Source organism: Lithobates pipiens, unplaced genomic scaffold (assembly GCF_037356315.1).
Source record: "Lithobates pipiens isolate NorthernLeopardFrog02 unplaced genomic scaffold, aLitPip1_a1.2 Scaffold_27, whole genome shotgun sequence".
In the NCBI taxonomy this organism is placed as follows: Eukaryota; Metazoa; Chordata; class Amphibia; order Anura; family Ranidae; genus Lithobates; species Lithobates pipiens.
The window spans coordinates 116,412,186-116,432,414 of record NW_027507788.1 but is presented as its reverse complement, the minus strand read 5'-3'; the positions used below and the strand labels follow the sequence as shown (position 1 = coordinate 116,432,414).

At 42.0% G+C, this 20,229-nt stretch overlaps 1 protein-coding gene across 2 annotated transcripts in view; it reads right to left on the bottom strand.

Moving 5' to 3' along the window:
• The window catches only part of LOC143934084 (E3 ubiquitin-protein ligase CBL-like), a 175,547-nt gene extending 155,783 nt beyond the window's left edge, over positions 1-19,764 (bottom strand). For both annotated transcript variants that reach the window (XM_077457392.1, XM_077457393.1), the window contains exon 1: positions 19,532-19,764. In XM_077457392.1, the coding sequence (XP_077313518.1) occupies positions 19,532-19,672 (141 nt within the window). In that variant the 5' untranslated portion in view covers positions 19,673-19,764. The remainder of the gene's footprint in view (positions 1-19,531) is intronic.
• Between the last annotated feature and the right edge of the window lie 465 nt (positions 19,765-20,229).

Genomic DNA, 20,229 nt, shown 5'->3' with positions numbered 1-20,229 from the left:
GTACCTGTACAGCTCTCAAATGCTTTAACGTCACAATGTGGCAGTCGAGTGCTCACATTGAGATGGTACACTAATGCCCTGTAAACAGAATGAGATTATCTGATGAAACATCACACTTTTTTTTGCATGCTAATCTCACATCGAATCTGATGAATTTACTAAAGTCACAAAAATTCTTGTAATGTGTTGTAATGCATTTGTATTGCATTTTCTAACAACAGCGCTACTGATTAACCACTTTCAGACCGGACCAATTTGCTGGTCAAAGACCAGACCACTTTTTGCGATTCGGCACTGCGTCGCTTTAACTGACAATTGCGCGGTTGTGCGACGTGGCTCCCAAACAAAATTGACGTCCTTTTTTTCCCACAAATAGAGCTTTCTTTTGGTGGTATTTGATCACCCCTGCGGTTTTTATTTTTTGCGTTAAACAAAAATAGAGCGACAATTTTGAAAAAAAACACATTATTTTTTACTTTTTATTATAATAAATATCCCCCAAAAATATATCAAAAAAAATTTTTTTCCCTCAGTTTAGGCCGATACGTATTCTTCTACATATTTTTGGTAAAAAAAAAAAAAAAAAAAATCGCAATAAGCGATTATTGATTGGTTTGCGCAAGAGTTATAGCGTTTACAAAATAGGGATAGTTTTATAGCATTTTTAATAATAATTTTTTATTATTTTTTTTTACTAGTAATGGTGGCGATCAGCGATTTTTATTGTGACTGCGACATTGTGGGGGACCCATCGGACATTTTTGACACATATTTGGGACCATTGTCATTTATACAGTAATCACAGCTATACAAATGCAGCGATTCCTGTGTAAATAACACTGGCAGTGAAGGGGTTAACCAGTGAGTGGCAGTGTAGGGGTTAAGTGTTCCTAGGGGTGTGTTACTAACTGTGGGGGGGTTGGGCTTTCATTTAGTGAACACTGATCTCTGCTCCAATCACATGAAGAGATCACCGTCACTAGTTGCTAGGCAGAATGAAGAAATGCTGTTTACAACAGCATTTCTTCATTTGGCCGCTCCGTGAGACGATCGTGGGGATGCCCGCGGCGATCGAGTCCGCGGGTCCCGCGACCGGACTCACGGGGGTCCCGACCAGCGCTGGGGCGCGCCGCCGGCGGCGCGCTCCCGATGGCAGGGCGGCAAATTTAAAAGGGACATACATGTACGCCCATTTGCCTGCCCGTGCCATTCTGTCGATGTACATCGTCGTGCGCTGGTCGGCAAGTGGTTAAACGAAAATGGTAAAATCTGGCATTGTATGAAAAAAATTTCCATGCATGTCGGATAGAATAATATCAGATGAACTATCCTGATTGTTTCTCAAAAGCTCTGTACTAACGATCCAATTATCGCACGATCGATTTGAATGCAGCATTTTTCGTACGATTTTCGGATCGTGTGTACAGCGCATAATGCTTCCTCTTGCCTGCAGCACACAGACAACCTCTCAGCATAGGTAAATTCACCTAAAGTGATTGTAAATGGCTTTGATGATGCCTCCACATCCAGTGAAGTGAGAGAAAGCGGAGAGCTGCTGCTCTCGGGCACAGTGCTGGATTGAGATTGGGCTCAAGTACAAGGAGGTGGGCGGGGTGGTTGGCAGTGGCACACAGGGTTTTTTTTACCTTAATGCAGAGAATGCCTTCTACCTTTACAGCCACTTTAACTAGAGCTCAAGGACCACTTTTTGAATGGTATAGCTTTATTTACAAAAAAAAAAAAAATGTACTGTATATATGTTTAAATATTATATGTCTGGAATTTAGACATGCAGACTTGAACGGTCCATTTTAACTACTATGGGTGCTGGGGAGGGCAAGGGAGACCTCTGCAAAAATGTACTTCCAGAATTTCACTTTTTGTGCAAAGGACTTGAGTAGTTGGAAGAATAATATGTTTAACTTCAAGCTGTAAAATTAAATCTTTACTACAAGGGCTTTTTCAGATTAAAAAGGAAAGCTGTGCCAAAAGGAATATGTCAACATCTGGCGTCTACCATGGTTTTTAAATATATTTGGTCATTTTTATTTCTGTACTTAGAGAATAAAAGATACAACAATTTCTAAAAAGAGGGGGGGGGAGAACCAGACGATTCATGGGAAACCATAAAAGAGATCAACCTAAAATGCGTACGCTCTCAGAGTCACCAAGAATTTAGCATATGTCCTAGACAGATGTTGCAAGACACTACATGCACCCCGGCCTCTTCAGTGAGACTCCATCTCGGGAGCGTATTTTAGGAACTTAAAAGCAGACCTTCACTTAGTTCTGAAGTTCCTCTTTAACCACTTCAGTCCCTGTGCCTTTTCATTAGCATGAGATGTGTTGGCTCTGTACTTGATAACTTTCATTGAGAGTGGAGTGGGCACCCGCTTCCATGTTCGCCTTCTCCCCACCCACAAGCTCCTAGGACACGTTATGTCCCACGAGGCTGTGGAACCAATCAGCGCAGTGAGGTCTTAGTAGGGAGCTGGCAGCGCAACAGCAGAAAGTCACAGCTGGCTTCCTACTGCTGGTGGTGCCAGGGATCCGGTGAAGACTGCGCTGGATCCCTCGGCTGGTGAGAGCCCATTTCCTAAAAGTCAGCAGCCTACAGTATTTGTAGTTGCTGACTAAAAAAAACAAAACACACACACACACACACACACACAAGTTCCTCTTTAACCACCTCTCAGTCCCTGTGCCTTTTTTTTTTTTTTTTTTTTAAGTTGAGATGCGCTGGCTCTGTACTTGACCACATTTTATCTTCTGTAGTTCGCCCCAACATTTCCTTTGTTAAGACAGATAAAGGATTTATTGTGGAAGAAGAACTCAACATATATATGATCTCCTAGGCTTTAAAATTAGGAAAACAAACATTACAAAAACAAATGCACTTTTGTATATTCTTTTTCAACACCATTTTTTATGTAAATTTGCAATAGAGATTTTGTACAAAATAAAGTTGACCAGACTTTTCTAATAGGATACCACATAAGCGTAATTTTAGATTACATAGCACAATGAGCAATCCTTAATTTTAGGTTCATGGTTTAATTTAGGACAGGGGTAGGTAACCTCAGTCTTCCAGCTGTGGTGAAACTACAAGTCCCATGAGACATTGCAAGACCCTGACAATTACAGGCATGACTTCTAGAGACAGAGGCATGATGGGATTTGTATTTTCACCACAGCTGGCGTGCCGAGGTTGCCTACCCCTGATTTAGGGCATTGTCTCATTCCCACTTACATTCTCTCACAACACAAAGAAAAAACTAAAATGCATAAATTGTGCAGACAGAAATTACCACAATATCACAGATCTGAGATTGCTAACATTTTGAACAGAATTCTAAAAGCCTGCAAGAGTATTTTATGATCTTTTAGTAAACACAAAGTCATATACATGTTTTTTTTTTTTTTGTTTTTTTTAACTGCAGCCACTGCCATAATGCATACTTGCTTCAGCTTGCCCACGTAATGACTTGAGCTACGGAAGATTTTGCCCTTTCATGACCAGGGCATTTTTTGCTATTTGGCACTGTGCTATTTTAGCTTGCAATTGTGTGGTCATGAAATACTGTACCCAAATTACATTTATGTCATATTTTTTCCCCCACAAATAGAGCTGTCCTTTGGCGGTATTTGATCACCACTGGGCTTTTTATTTTTTTGCATCAAAAAATAAATAAAGATGAAAAATTTAGCGCATTTTTTTTTTCCCGTTATAAAACATATTTCAATAAGATTAAATCAGGAAACTGTGCCTGTGCAACATGAATTACCAATCTTTATCTGTACAATCCTTACAATGTGCAAATCTCATACGTACAATAAAGTGCAATGCGTGAAGATCAAAACAAATATGTGCAATCCTTGCATGTGTAGATCTCATATATTCAATAAAGTACATTGTGTGCAAAACAAAACAAATGTGTAATCCATACAAATATATGAATTTTTTTTATGATCAGAAAAAAAAAAAAACTTTTCACTAAGTAAAACACATTTTCTTAAAAATATATACACTAAAAAACAAACAAAAAAAACAAACTAGTATCCTGTGTCCATTTTATATCAATCTCTTCCACTGGTGAATACTCTAGGGTTGTTGTATTTGTAGCGCTCCTATCCCCCCACCAATGTTATACCGCTCTCACCTCAAAAGATGTTTCTAATATAAATCAGGTCGAACATGCTTTTCCCCTATATCGTGTGATTTCCTCTGTGTACTTCCTCCCACGTCAGTGTGGGTATATGAATGTTAATCTGTTGCCATACTGGGTCATCTTAGCATATTCTCACATATAGGACCCCCTCCTTTGACAGGATCCTTGTAGTAAACGCCAATAATCTTATGACAATTTCAGAGCAGGGGGTCCCACTGTTGGAAAGTAATGTTTTGCAACTACTTGCCAATATTGTTCAATTAAAATTTTTTTTTTAATCAATTACCGTAGCCTCTTTATGAATTTAGGCCAAAAATATATTCTGCTACTTTTTTTTTTTTTTTTTTAAAAGGTCACAATAAGTCTATATATAATGGATGTTTTTTAAATACTAATATATGGTGGTGATCAGTGAATTATAGTGGGCCTGTGATAGTATGGCAGGCAATCTGACATGATCATCAATAGTGACACAAAAAAAAAAAACAGTCACTGTACTATGTTTAAAATGTTGTCCCAGGAGTGGGACTGAGAGCTCCCATCCCGATGCCAGAACATAGCGCTGTATACTGAATGTAGCGGAGGTTATACAAAGCACACAGCAGGTAGTGAAGGTAATGGTCAAAATATTTAAGCTTCAAACGTCATGGTAATCAGCTTTAACACTTGAAGCCATTGGCTAAACACAGAAGACAGGTGAAAAGCATTTTCACATTCTTAGAAGTAGGTGAGCCCCCTATAGCAGTATCCCCTCATATTTCTTTTGACATCTTTACTTTAGAGATGAATTCCAGATCTGGTATAGTTTTATATAGTTACTGGTGCTTGGACTAGTGTAACTATGCAACTACCATAGCTTGGCGATCCTTGTGGAAGCTGGAGATCGTTGTACTAGGCACAGCTACTCCAGTGATCGCCACTCGCTTCCAGGTGCTGTGCCGAGCAGCTGCCCTGCTGCATTGTGAACAGATGAATTGGCTTGCTTGGTACAGGCACCACGTAGCAAACGCTTTGCATTTTTGACAAGGTGGAAAAGCAGGATGGTGACATCACGATCTCCACCTCATCCAGAGAAAGCTTTGCAGGCATTGTGAAAATGTAAAGCGTTCTTTGAATGGCATCCACATTAGGTGGGTGATCTGTGTGGTGGGCAATCTCCTGTGTTCAGTAAGCATCAGGGCAGCCAAGCAGCGATTTATTTACGTTATCACTTTTTTTTTAAAATAGAAACATTTTGGACATTTCCAGTAAATCAGATGTAGACGATCCACACAGCTGCCTGCCTAAAGTTTTATGATCACAACATACATTTTGGTTTTAGATCATCAGCACTGTGGAAAAAAAAAAAAAAAAAAAATACCAATTTGTTTTTGACAGTCTAATATACGCTTACTTGACAAATCTACATTCATGCCATGACTACAGCTTTTCTTCCGCCATCTATTTTATAGACTAAATATCCCATAGTAGCTTTCTGCCTGCACACAGTGATCCTTGAACTGGCTCTGCTGCCTGAAACTGCTACTCTCAGCACCTCTGTAGTTCAGATGGAAGGCTCTGAAATGTGTAAAACAGAAGTGCCTTATCACAGGGCAGAGCGACTACATGTCACACTTCAAAAAGAAAATGTCCGGGGATCTTCACAAAGTACGTTTACAAAAACTTTCAAGATTGTTCCGATTAATAAGAAGTAGATTACAAATTGAAATATGTAGAAAGGAATACAGTTACATTTTGAACAAAAAATAATTAATTCATTTTAAACTTAAACAAAATGTTACAATAGTTAAAGAGGAGGGCCGGTTTAAAAAAAATATATATTAAAAGTCAGCAGCTGCAAACACTGTAGCTGCTGACTTAATAAACACACTTGCCTATCCAGGGCGCCCGCGATGTCGGCCGCCCGAGGCTGACTCGTCCCTTGGCTCTCGGCGCTGCCATTTCAACTAAGGGAAACAGGCAGTGGAGCCTTGCGGCTTCACTGCCCGTTTCCTACTGCGCAGCGCTTTGTGAATGGGGCGCGCTGTGTTCTGGGACACACAGTTCCCAGAACACAGCACGACCCATTACCCAGAAGATGCCGCACGGAGGAGAGAAAAAAAAGAAGATCTCCGGAGGAGGAAGAGGCAGATTAGGATGATGTGCCTAGCAACAGGCATTTCTGGTAAGTTAAAAAAAAAAAAAAATCCATTTTATTTTTTAATGTATTTTTTTTTTCAGGGTGGCCCTCCACTTTAAGGTGAAAAACCTTCTGTAGCACAGCAGCTCCCGAGACCCTCTTACTTTCGTGAACCCCATCATTCCATCGACAGGGACGAGCACAGCAGCTCCAGCCACTGTCTCGGGTCCTCATTGGATAGATTGATAACAGCGCAGCCATTGGCTCCTGCTGCTGTCAATTAAATCCAGTGACTCAGGATCCGGGGCTGGGCGGAATCCTGCTGTCTGTCAATGGATGCAGCAGGACTCAGGAGCATGCCGCATGGGTGTCCCCTTAGAATGCGGGTCTCCGAGGGGCACTCCATGTGGGGAGGAGCTAGGAGCGCCACTGAGGGGGACCCAAGAAGAGGAGGATCGGGAGCCACTCTGTGCAAAACCCTTGCACAGAGGAGGCAAGTATAACATGCTTGTTATTTAAAAAAAAATAATAAAAAAAAATAAATTCCTTTACAACCCATTTAAGTGACAGAACAAGGCTAAGCCATTTTTAGTAGCTCAGCTAAACTAGTAAAGTTGATGACCATTCATTGCTAGACAAATAGCACAAATGGTTGACGCCACAAAAGCAGCAATTTTCAGCTTTCAGAGCAGTCGCACTTTGAATGACAATTGCACAGTCATGCAACACTGAGCCAACCTCTCTCGCCCCCTCCACAGCTGAGCGCTCCAGTGAGTGGAGGGGCAGCAGCACTTTGCTCAGGGAGCTTTGAGAACCGAGCGATCAATCGTGTCCGACTGCTCAGTTCTCAGTGTTAGAGGAGCCGGGGGACCAATGCTGCACCCACCAAGGTAAGCATGATTCTTAAAAAAAAATTTTTATATATATATATATATATATATATATATATATATATATATATATATATATATATATATATATATATATATATATATATATATATATATATATATATATATATATATTTTTTTTTTTTTTTTTATTTATTTTTTTTTATTATTATTATTATTTTTTTTTTTTATTACACACACCTCTCAAGTTTTAGTTATAAAATTTAGCAAAAAAATATTTTTTCTTCTTCACTGATGTGCGCTGATGGGGCTGCAGTGTAAATAGTGTGCCGACAACCTTGGCAGTTATCGGCACCCTTTCCCTCACACAGACAGCGCATGATTTACCCACTGCCGATAACTGGCAAGTCTGTTTACATGCGATCAGTTCTGTCTGAAGAACACAAAAGTCACAGAGCATACCCGATGCGTGGCCCGGGGGGCAGGGTTCTGGGAGGACATCTATGGACGCCCTCCTAGAACTATAGCATCACGCTGTAGCCGTCCTTTGGCTAGAGCAGGATAATAAAATTGGTTAAAAAGGAACTACAATGATTTTGGACAAATTACTAATTTAAGATTATACAGGTGCATCTCAGAAAATGAGAATATCAAAAAGTGAATTTCAGTAATTCGTTTGAAAAAGTGAAACTTATATAGGATTGATTTGTTTGATCTATTTCAAGCGTGTTTTTTAATTTTGATGATTATAGCTCACAGCTAGTGAAAACCAAAAATTCAGTATCTCAGAAAATTGGTAAATAGTAAAATAAAAATAGTGAAACAGTTCAATATTGTAGACTAATCAGATAATTAACTCAAAACACCTGTAAAGGTTTCTTGAGCCTTTAAATGGTCTCAGTCTGGTTCAGTAGGTTACACAATCATGGGGAAGACTGCTGACTTGACAGTTGTCCAGAAGAGTCATTAACATAAAAGGTCATTGCTAAAGAGGGGGGGGGGGGGGGAGCCGACTGTTCACAGAGTGCTGTATCCAAGCAGACCGAAAGAAAGTGTAATGGAAGGAAATGGTGTGGTAGAAAAAGGTGTACAAGCAACCGGGATAATCGCAGGTTTGAGAGGACACTGAAGCAAAGCCCATTCAAGAATTTGTGGGAGATTCACAAGGAGTGGACTACGGCTGGTGTCAGTGCTTCAAGAGCAATCACACAGCTGTATCCTGGACATGGGCTGCAACTGTGGCATTCCCCGTGTCAAGCCCCTCCTGAATCAGACACAATATCAAAAGCGTCTTAGCTGGGCCAAGGAGAAAAAAGGACTGGAATGTTGCTCAGTGGTCTAAAGGTCCTCTTATGGGATGAAAGTACATTTTGCATTTTATTTGGAAATCAATGTCCCAGAGGCTGGAGGAAGAGTGGAGAGGCTCAGAACCTTAGTTGCATGAGGTCCAGTGTGAAGTTTCCACAGTCTGTGATGATTTGGGGAGCCATGTCATCTGCTGGTGTTGGTCCACTGTGTTTTATCAAGTCCAAAGTCAACACAGCCCTCCACCAGGAAATTCTAGAGCCCTTCATGCGTCCCTCTGCTGATCGGCTTTAGGGAGATGCTGAATTCATTTTGTAGCACCGGGCCATACTGTCACAAGTACCAATACCTAGTTTAATGATCATGGTATCACTGTGCTTGATTGGCCAGCAATCCCACCTAAACCCCATAGAGAAGCTGTGGGGTGTTGTCAAGAGGAAGACGAGAGACACCAGACAGCAATGCAGATGAGCTAAAGGCCACTTATCAAAGCAAGCTGGGCTTCCATGACACCTTAGCAGTGCCACAGGCTGATGCCCTCCATACCACGCCTCACTGATGCAGTAATCTATGCAAAAGGGATCCCCAACAAAGAATTGAGTGCATACCATATTGTACATGGAGATGCTTTTCAGTAAGCCAACACTTACTACTTGTATTAAAAAAAAAAAAAAAAAAAAACACTCCCTTTTATTGGTCTTATGCACTATTCTTTTCTGAGATACGGAATTTTGGGGGGTCAGTAGCTATAAGCCATAATCATCAAAATTAAAAGAAAAATGCTTGCAATATATCACTCTGTATAATGAATCTATATAATAGATAGTTTCACTTTTTGAAAGTAACTACTGAAATAAATGAACTTTTTGATGATATTCAAATTTGAGATGCACCTGTAGGTTTTAAAATTAATGTTTATTTGCCAAACAGTTAGGTGGACCTGTGCCACTCCTGAATCTATTTTTGGTGATACGTAGCTAGCGATTTAAAAATATTGAGATACAAAAAAAAAAAAAAAACACCACATAGCTTAGTTAGAAAACAGGCTGTCCTCTCTAAAATATTTGTGTTAGAGCTGCACAATTCTGAATAAAATGAGCGTCACAAATTTTTTTGCCTAGCATAAAGATCACAATTCTCATGGCGTAATATCTTTCACATTATACACAAAAAAAAAATAGGCTAACTTTACTGTTTAGTTGTAATTTATTCAAGTATATATTTTTTCCTAAAAATTTGCTTTTGAAAGTACGATACACAAATGCAGTGCAACAATCTCCATTCACCAAGCTCTGCTTTAAAAAAAATAAAATAAAAAAAATAAAGTGTTTGGGGGTTCTAAGTAATTTTCTAGCGAAAATAATACAGATCATTTTTTAACTTGTAAGCAACCAGTGTCAAAAAAGGGTTTAGTCTAGTTAAACTGACTTCATTTACAGACAGAAGTTAATTTCTTTGATCTAAAAGAACCAAGAGTTACATAGTTTCTCTTTATCACTGTTGATAAATATTTGCTGGTTGAGTTATTTTGTCCTTTTGACAGCTCTGCTCTTGTTTACCATGAATCAGGGAAATGCTGTATTAAGATCGTACAGTTCTAATTTGTGCCATTTGAAAAACAAAATTAGAACGCTCAAGCAGGCAAAGCCTCTGTATTCAGTTCTGCAATTACTAACCATGTTTAGATATTAGTTCCCTTGTAAATAAGATCTGTGAAAATAATTGATATTGTATATGCGCCGCAGAAGAAAGGGGGGGGGGGGGGAGAGAAACACACAAACACAAACTCACTTTTATTTTTAATTTTTTTGTCCAATAAAGATAATCTTTATTTTTTCAAACAACCTGTAACAGTGTTACTGGAATAAGCCATGAATTTCGATTCAGAGAAAAAAAAAAAAATACGGAAAAAAAAAAAAAAAAAAAAAAACACATTGGAAGAGGGTTAATTGATGCAATTGGTGGCAGCAACCACCAAAACCCTTTTGTACTTCTGCCATGCGTGAAACCAGGCTGGAAAAATAAATTCTAAATTTTCTTTCATATCATTTGAAAATAGTTTGCTACAGTTCTGTGCAATCCCCCTGTGGCTGCTTCAAAGGCCTCTACCACCAGTGGCACAAGTTCTCTGGGCAGTTGTGAGTAGTCTTCTTGAACTAAGGGCAGTGTTACCACCACCATGAACAATGTTCCTGCGCAGATGCAAACAAGGCAAGTCGTATGCTTTGTCCTGAAGACAATTCCATGGTTAACGGCTCCTTTCCTGGCATGCCAGTTACTGTTGGTACCAAGAAAAAACATTTTTAAAATACACATGAAAAAGTTTAACAGTTTGTGCATACTTACTCCAACAATCCTAGAATACTACTAAGAAAAATGTAATACAATGCTGCCGCAGCACTTTTTGCATATTTTGTATCTGGAAATCTCTTTTAAAGTGATCTCACTTGGTCCTGCACCGTGTTTTCAGGACTTCCACTATATAAAACAAATGAATTTTGTTTTACACTTTTCAGTGTTTCTCCAAACAGCTTCCTCAAGCACCTTAATCTGATCACCATCAAATTTTCCCAGTACCCATAGCTGAGAAAGCAGTTTGGCTGGACACTGAAAAGTCTTCAATATGACAGAACATGTCCAAACAAAACTTCAGACGTTCTACAATCAGGTTTGGGCATTCAATCAACAGCATGTAATTCCAGAAGATCACATTATTCCACTATAGAATAATATATATTATATATATATATATATATATATATATATATATATATATATATATATATATATATATATATATATATATATATATATATATATACACTCGAGTATAAGCCGAGATTTTCAGCCTCTTTTTTGAGGCTGAAAGTGCCCCCCTCGGCTTATACTCGAGTCATCGCCGTCTGACTGCCCGATCAGCGTGTCGAGCAGACAGACGGCGGACATTCTACAATTCAAAAGCCGCGCCTCCGCCTGTGATAGGCGGAACACTCAATTTCCCAGCAGTCAGTGTTCCGCCTATCACGGACATCCGCTCATCCTCGTACTACGGACGAGGATGAGAGGATGTCCGTGATAGGCGGAACACAGGCTGCTGGGAAATTGAGTGTTCCGCCTATCACAGGCGGAGGCGCGGCTTTTGAATTGTAGAATGGCCGCCGAGAAGAGGGGCGATCCTGGAAGGACGGAGGCTCGGAACGGGACGACGGAGGCTCGGGACGACGGAGGCTCGGGACGACGGAGGCTCGGGACGACGGAGGCTCGGGACGACGGAGGCTCGGGACGACGGAGGCTCGGGACGACGGAGGCTCGGGACGACGGAGGCTGGACACACACACAGGGATGGATGGACGGACACACACACAGGGATGGATGGACGGACACACACACAGGGATGGATGGACGGACACACACACAGGGATGGATGGACGGACACACACACAGGGATGGATGGACGGACACACACACAGGGATGGATGGACAGACACACACACAGGGATGGACAGCCATGTCTCACCCTCGGCTTATACACGAGTCAATAAGTTTTCCAGTTTTTTGGGGGTAAATTGGGGGCCTCGGCTTATATTCGGGTCGGCCTATACTCGAGTATATACGGTAGATATCACATGCGATGTCTGACATTGCAGCAGTGTGAACCTGACCTCAATGATCCGAGTTCTATTGAGATATATATATATATATATATATATATATATATATATATATATATATATATATATATATATATATATATATATATATATATATATATATATATATATATATATATATATATATATTTTTTTTTTTTTTTTTTAAATCAGGGCAAGTAGATTGGTAGACCCTAAAAAGGAAATGCCATTACATTCCTGAAATCATCATATAGGACATCCTGTGGTTTTGAAGGACAGTGCTATTCATAACTACTGTATGAGGCTCCACGCACACTGGCTTGAGAGAAGTAAAGGGATTTTTTTTTCCTTTTTTGAGATTCATACTTACCTCGGTGGATGCAGCATCGGTGCAATGCTGCATCTGTCCCAAGGCCCCTGCACTGAGAACCGAGTGATCGAACACCAATCGCTCCGTTATCCGAGCTCAGCGGGCAGAGAGCCTCCGACTGTCAGTCACTGCTCCCCCCCCCCCCCCCACACTGGCACGCTGAGCTGTGGATGGGGCGGAGCAGCTGTCTCAGGTCATTTCTGATTGGAGCTTACTTGCAGGAAAAAAACACATAAACATACAAAGTAATTGCTCTATATGAGTTTTTTCTGCCAAGGGAACAGGCTTTTTTTTTTTTTAAGCCAGTATGATGATTGGAGCCTGAATCTTCACACCAGACGACTCTAGGTGACAACCTTCAAGCGTGCCACTTGCAAAGAGTCTCAACCTAAAACAAGGCACTAAAAACTGTCCTGGGTGTGCAATTCATAGGTTGTGACGCCAAATAGAAGTTAAAAATGTTGTAGGGGGTGGAAGTCTCACACCCACTATAACCCAGCATTGTGCTGTAGTAGTGCAAGGCATTGATGCTTGTCACACCTCTGGACTCAAGGCACTGTTGAGGAATCCAATGTAAACAAAATAAATGGGGAGAGTGAAGCTTATTTAAGCCCAAAAAGAAATTTTATAATGCAGCTTATCAGTCCTTAGACGAGGTTGCTACATTAATTTTTCACCCGGCATCTTGCAAACACTTCCTGTCCTAGTATTACTATGTTCACTCTTCATCTATTGTGGAAGCCATAGTGGTCACCCAGGCTGAACTTCCAACATATCTGCCCTTGCTGATCTCTTACAAGGGGAGCGATGAGATTAGTAGTTTACACGGGGGGAAATTAAACCATTCATATCTACGCATACAAGTTAACACATGCAAGATGCCAATGCAGCTGACAAATTCCCCATTTACTCCCAGAAGAGAACGAGCAGAACCTCACCAGAAGCTTTAGGGCCCAATATGTGTGTGGTGCACGGTTATCGGAGTGGCACCTTAATACACTTGTGTGTATTTCACAAAATATAGCAGGTAAAATTTTAGATCCGTTGTGGTACCTTTGGCAGGCTATTTGAATAAATAGGCTGCCAATGCTTGTTAGCATGTTACTTGAGTTAAGTTTACCACAATGGACCACCCTGGTGTGAATGGGCTTTATAAATAGGCCTTGCTGGGGTGACGTGTGTATGACATTGACAACAGTCATTCAATGCTACTTGACTGGCTGGTATGAGGATTCAAATATTTTTAAACTTCCAAAAATCACTGGATTAAAAGAAGCATGCAGAATACAGGAAAGTCAGAAATGTCAGAAGTCATCTTGTTTCAGGTCAGTGACTCAAAGTACCACAACAATACGGTCAGCACACCAGTGAGGAAGTCATTTTTACTGGGAGAGCACAACTGAAGATTCTATATTTTATTTTTTTAAAGCCCAAGTGTAATTTAGCTTTTTCTTTCATGTTTTGGAGGGAGCTGAAAAATGTAAGTTTTCAATTTATACTAACATTTCGGCACCATTTTAAATTAGGGTTGCACCGATACCAGTATCAGTGCTGATACAAAGTACTTGCACCAATACTATTACAAATGCTCGCAATACCCAAAACGAATACCTTTGCAGTACGATTTGAACAGGAATGTGGTGCTATGCCTGTCCGAATCGCATGCAGGGTCCCCCACCACTCCTGTGTGATCACAGTATTAAAAAAAAAATTTTAGATTTAAAAAGGCAAGATGTATTAAGTACTTTTAACATACGTGTTGTGATAACATTTTTTTGATAAACGGTTTGCCCATTGCTGCACACAAAAAAAAAAAAAAAAAAAAAAAAAAAAAAAAAAAACCCCCACACACATCAGCGCATCCCTGATTTCAATATCCCCTTTGCCAGCAGCACACTGGAGATCAGGTCTGCCGCCCTTTCACATCTCCAAGGCCCCAACAGAGCAGCGATCCATCTCCTGCAGTCCAAAATATTCCCTACACAGTAACAGACTATTCTGCTACACATGTATAATAGCCTATTTCTTGCCAATGCCATCTAAATGTGATAAAAAATGGGCACTTAACAGGGGGAGGTTGTCTTTACTGAGGCAGGTACACTCCCGTGTCTCAAAAGTCAGCGACTTTTTTTCCCCCTTTAAATTTCTGCTCCCTATGTACTTATTTTGCAAAAATAAAACCGCTTTCCATTTATTCTACACACTTACCTCACTCTCTTCATAGCCTTCTAAAAACACTGCTCCATAACTTCTGCCTTACTTCCGGATTAGACTTTAGGTCATGACACAGGAAGGAGTTGACCAATCTGAGGGTAGATGTTGCAGGGTGTGTGCTAATGAGATCAGCAGGTCAACTCCTTCCTGTGTCATGCCCTAGAGTCTGATCAAAAAGTAAGGCAGAAGTTATGGAGCAGTGTTTTAAACAGCTATGAGAGCAAGTCAAGCATGTGTAAAATAAATGGAAAGCGGATTTTTGCAAAAGAAGTACATTAATACTATATATTGGTACATATGGGGGCTGGAATCTATAATGGAAAAAAATGGCAGCGAACAAAGATGAACTTGGCCTTTAAAGCCAACAATACTTTGCACCAGACACCGCAGTCTATATAATATGGCATCAGTCTCCATAGACTAGCCCAATCCCTCCATCACACAGCAACATATTTGTGCATCCCGATAGCTGGCAGTGGCAGCATTCTAGACTTTAATACCTAGAGCAACTCCACAACCTATAAAATGCACATATATTTTTAAAGGGGGTCAGCTAAGAAAAACCATGAGCTACTGCCACAAACAGTTGGAAGATTACATCTCAGAGCCCCCATACGTCAACAGAACACCTCACATTTTGTGAAACCAAGAAAGGGAAAAGAAACCCTGAAGAATATGATCAGTTTTTCTTCCAGATCCCTGGGTTGGATGCTTCACTTACATGTGTTGTCTCTGAGAACTGGGAAAAGCATAGTGCTATTCCCCTCCATCTTTATGTAGCATCCTTTTCAATTTATTGTGTTATATCAGTATGCCCACTCATCTTTTTTATTTATATATAGTAATGGTTAATTTAATTAACCAACCATAGCAGAGACCAGGGGGTGCAAATACAAACAGGTCCATATATTGCCAATATCTACAGTACGTGCAATTGATTTCCACTGCTTCATCTATAAACCAGTGACAGTAACTCTGCACTGGTTTCTCCTAAAACCAATATAATCTACCCTTAATTATTCCAACAACAGTCAATAGTGTGTGGTGTTTCTTTGCACCTAAAGAAATCACAACAGTAACAGAAGTGGTGGAATGATGAACAGGCCTGCGTATGGAAGTTTTAAACACACATTGCCTGCACTACACATATAATAATGAGCCATACTGCAATGAATCTTATGGGAACCAGCAACACAATCCACTCCTTGTTATAACACAAGCAGTCTATACATGTCTGTGGTTCCCACAAAACTACATCTTACATAAAATACAAACAGTTCATTTTGCTCACCTTAACCAGGATGCTTTCAGATGATGACTTGAAGTAGAACTCCATCCCACGTGTGGCTGCATCAATTCTTTCTTCCATCAACAGGACAGCGAGGATCATCAAGCTCCTGGTGCTGCTCCGTAGGGGAAGGGAAGATGGTCTGAAGAAGCTTCCTGTGTCAATTCTTTCTTCCCGCTCTCGCAAAGTCTCCTGCTTGCAGTCTCTCCTTTAGATGCTGAAAAGTCCCCCAGAAAGAACAAGTGGGGAGCACCTTTTTGGACACATACTAGAACAGTGGTTCTCAACTGTTTTCCTCAGGACCCACTAACAGGCCAGATCTTAAGCATTACCTTGGGGAGATGCAGACTAGAATACTGCAATCACTGACCAGCAAAATATATCAACTGTGATGTATTTCAGTTATCTTGCAAAACTGGCCTGTTAGTGGGTCCTGAGCACAAGTTTGATTACCACTGTTCTAGAGCTAAAACCTAAACTTTACCACATGAAGCACATTTTACACATGGTGGAATTCAACCCTATGGAATATGTCAAAGAATGGCAGGTAAACTGCGAAAAGATAGATAGAAGAACAATTTCATTGGCAGCACTGCAGATCTTTGCTTGTCCTTCAAGTGTAATTTTATGATGCATTAAAATCTTACAAGTTACAATGTTCCCCTGCGAAAACATGTGCATATATTATTTTTTACTTCGATTTTAGGTACAACTATGAACGTATGATGACCTTCCAGAGCTTGTTGTAACATTAGACTGCACTGCCCAGAGTACACCTTTCCCTTATGGCAGGGCTCGACAAATCACAGGCGCCAGGTCACTATGGCAACTGGAAATTGTGCCCTGGCACCGGGGCTTTTATCAGCCATCCACATCCGCCTCCCACTTGCTTATCATGCTATAGCGAAAGATGGGTACAGTGCGGTCATTCAGTTCTGGGAGGGCATCCATCGATGTCCACCCAAGAACCCCAGGGCACACTCAGTTTTTACGTTTTTTTTTTAAGGGCCGATCACAAACAAATGCTGGTTATTGGTATTTCCTTTCCTCAGCACTGACACAGCCTAAGGAAAGGAAAGCCGATAATTCTCTATCCTGTGACAGGGGACATTCACACTGACAATCAGGGCATCGTATCAGTGCACAACAGGTAAATACCACCAAAAGAAAGCTCCATTTGTGTTAAAATAAAAATTGCATAGGGTACAGTGTTGTATGACCGCTCAATTGTCTTTCAAAGTGTGACAGCGCTGAAAGCTGAAAATTGGCCTGGGCAGGAAGGGGTGAAATGTCCAATAGGCAAAAAACTGGCCGCTAACTTTTTTAGCTCCTAGATTCAAAGCAAATTTGACAAGCAGTGCCTTATGGGGATATGTACCCAGAGGACAGATGTGGTATGTGCAATTGTGGTTAGTTGCCATTTTTCTGACAGGACAGTCCCAGTGTCAATAACACTATATGAAATGGGTGTTACAGGCCGATGTGGAAGTCAGAAACCTGTGAGGCAAGAAATGCATTTGGTGACTTCCTCAAAACATATAAAATTACCGGAAGCAGCAGCTGAACTATTCTTCATTGAACTGACTTTCAGGAGCCAAGATTAGTCCAACCCTGCAAAAGTATTTCCACCTAAATATATGTTGGGTTTTATATTTACTAATGAAGCAAAAAACGAGCATAGCAAAAAAACAAATGAGTCAACAAAACGAGCAAATGTAGTACACAGCACAGACGACACAAGGGAGTTTATTTACTAAATCTTGAGTGTAAAATCTGGTTGGTGCAGCTGTGCACAGTAGCCAATCAGCTTGTAACTTCAGCTTGTTCATTTAGACTGGGTTCACATATGCTGCAGCCGTGGTTCACAGCATGGGGTCCGGTGCTTCCCTGTTCATCGATTCAGGTCCAAAATGCAGACTGAATTCACACCTGAATCTGAACCAAAGACACACAGTACCCTTTTAAGACTACTTTCACACTGCAGTGGCCGGCCATTAGAGCTAAAGTGCAGATCATTTTTGCAGTGCTTTTTAGCTGCTAGTGGAGTGCTTTTTATGGGAAAAAAAAAAAGTGCTGTTTTGCGGAGCTTTCAAGACACTTTTCAGGTGCTTTGGAAGCGATGCCCATTCATTGCAATGGGCAGGGCATTTTGGTAGCGCTATTTACAGCGATCCCAACCCGCCCCAAAGATGCTGCTAGTATGACTAACATTCCGCAAGCGCACCGCCCCAGTGTGAAAATACACACTGCAATGAATGGGAGGTGGTTTTCAAAGCCTATTTCTAGTGGTAAAACACCTGAAAACTCCTCAGTGTGAAAGGATTGTGGCTGCCCCAGATCTGTGTGAACGGCTCCACTGAGAGTCAGTCACACACTCCACTTATGCAAACTGAATGCAGGGAAAACTGCATCCAATTTACATGTGTGAACCTGGCCTTAAGCTTTGACAAAAAACTGGAAGCGGATTGGTTTCTATGCAGAGCTGCACCAGTTTTAGTACATCAACTAAAGTGTGCCCAGCAAAGTCTGTAGGACACCGACACCCCTGCCTCATCGAAACCCCCAGTCTGTACAACACGGGCCGCCTCCTTCCCCACGCAGAGCATCACCTGCTCTGCATGCCTCCTATCAGTACAGTGCCACTTCTTCCCCCAGCCCTATCCCCAAGGTTGAGTGCCATCTGTGAGCCCACATATCAGTACAGCACAACCCCCCCCCCCCCCCATCAGTACAGACACCTCTGTACCACCTCTCCACCCCCATTATCAGTACAGCACTTAGTACAGTACCACCTCTGTACTCCCATCAGTACAGTGACACCTCTGTACCTGCATATCTGTAGTTTCCTCCAATACAGTAACATTTCTGTACCCCATATTTGCAGTGTCCCCCATGCATACCCCATCAGTAGTGTCACCTCTGTACCCCCATATCACTAGTGTCTCCCACTAGCACAGTGCCACATGTGTACAGTGTCCCCCATCAATACAGCCCCACCTCTGTACAGTGTCCCCCATCAATACAGCACCACCTCTGTACAGTGTCCCCCATCAATACAGCACCACCTCTGTACAGTGTCCCCCATCAATACAGCACCACCTCTGTGCCCCAAACCTACTATCAGTACAATGAGAGCTCTATGGCCCGCTATCACTACAGTGCTCCACATCTACTCAATGTCCACCCTTGCAGCAACTCCTCTGTCCCTCCATATCTGTACTGTGTCCCCCCATCAATACAGTACCACCTCTGTACCCAATCTGTACAGCATTCCTCAGTACAGTGCCATCTCTGTGCCCCAACCCTCTGTTCCCCATATCTATGCAATGCCCATCAATGCAGTGCCACCTCTGTCCCCCATATCTGTACTGTGTCCCCCATCAATGCAGTACCACCTCTGTCCCCCATATCTGTACAGCATTCCTCATCAGTACAGTACCATCTCTGTGCCCCAAACTATCAGTACAGTGCTCCATATCAGTAGTGACTCCTCTGTGCCCCATATCAGTAGAGTAGCCCAGCTCGGTCCCGGGTGATGGGTAACCTCAGGCTGCCTCTCATAGAGCGGTGGAGGAGAACCCACCTTGTCCATCAGCTTCCAGCATTTCTCCACCGTCTTCCGGTCCACGGCTCCGGGCTGAGCGGTCGGGTGGTGATGGTGCGGCTGGAAAGCGTCCTTTACCAGGCCGATAAGTCCTCCGCCTTTCCGTAGGTTGGTCGCCATGGTGGCGCAGAGCTCACTCGGAAGAGGAAGTCACCGGAGAGAGCCACCGCCAGCCCCGGACACGGCCCTCCCAGTGAACGCCGGGTAGGGAGGGGAGAAATCTCCCAGGGCCGAGCACCGCACCGACGCCGTCACTTCCGCCTTCTCAGCGCTGGGAGCGCGCACAGCCCGCGGACAGGGTGAATAGGAAGAGGAGCCCCGCCCAGGGCGGTGCTGCGGAGAGGAGGCAGGGGAGCGCGCATGCGCAATAAGAGGGGGAAGCTTGAGGCGCTCTGGTTACTTCCTTGCTGAAGCTTTGCATTGCAGACCTGAGGAAAGTGCGGCCGTCATCTGTGTGTACTGAGGGGATCCTGACAGGGTTCTCATTACACAACCTCTCAATCAGAGCAGCTCTGTCTGAATCCAAAGTCCCACCCTTTTGCCCTCTCTTTTGTACCATATTGATAGGGATGGAAGCACGTGGCCTGGCTTCATTTAAAGTCCCATATTCCCCTTTCCTTCCAATATTTCAACCAGGGATTGATGTAGTTACCTCCAAGTTGATACACCTCTTTATC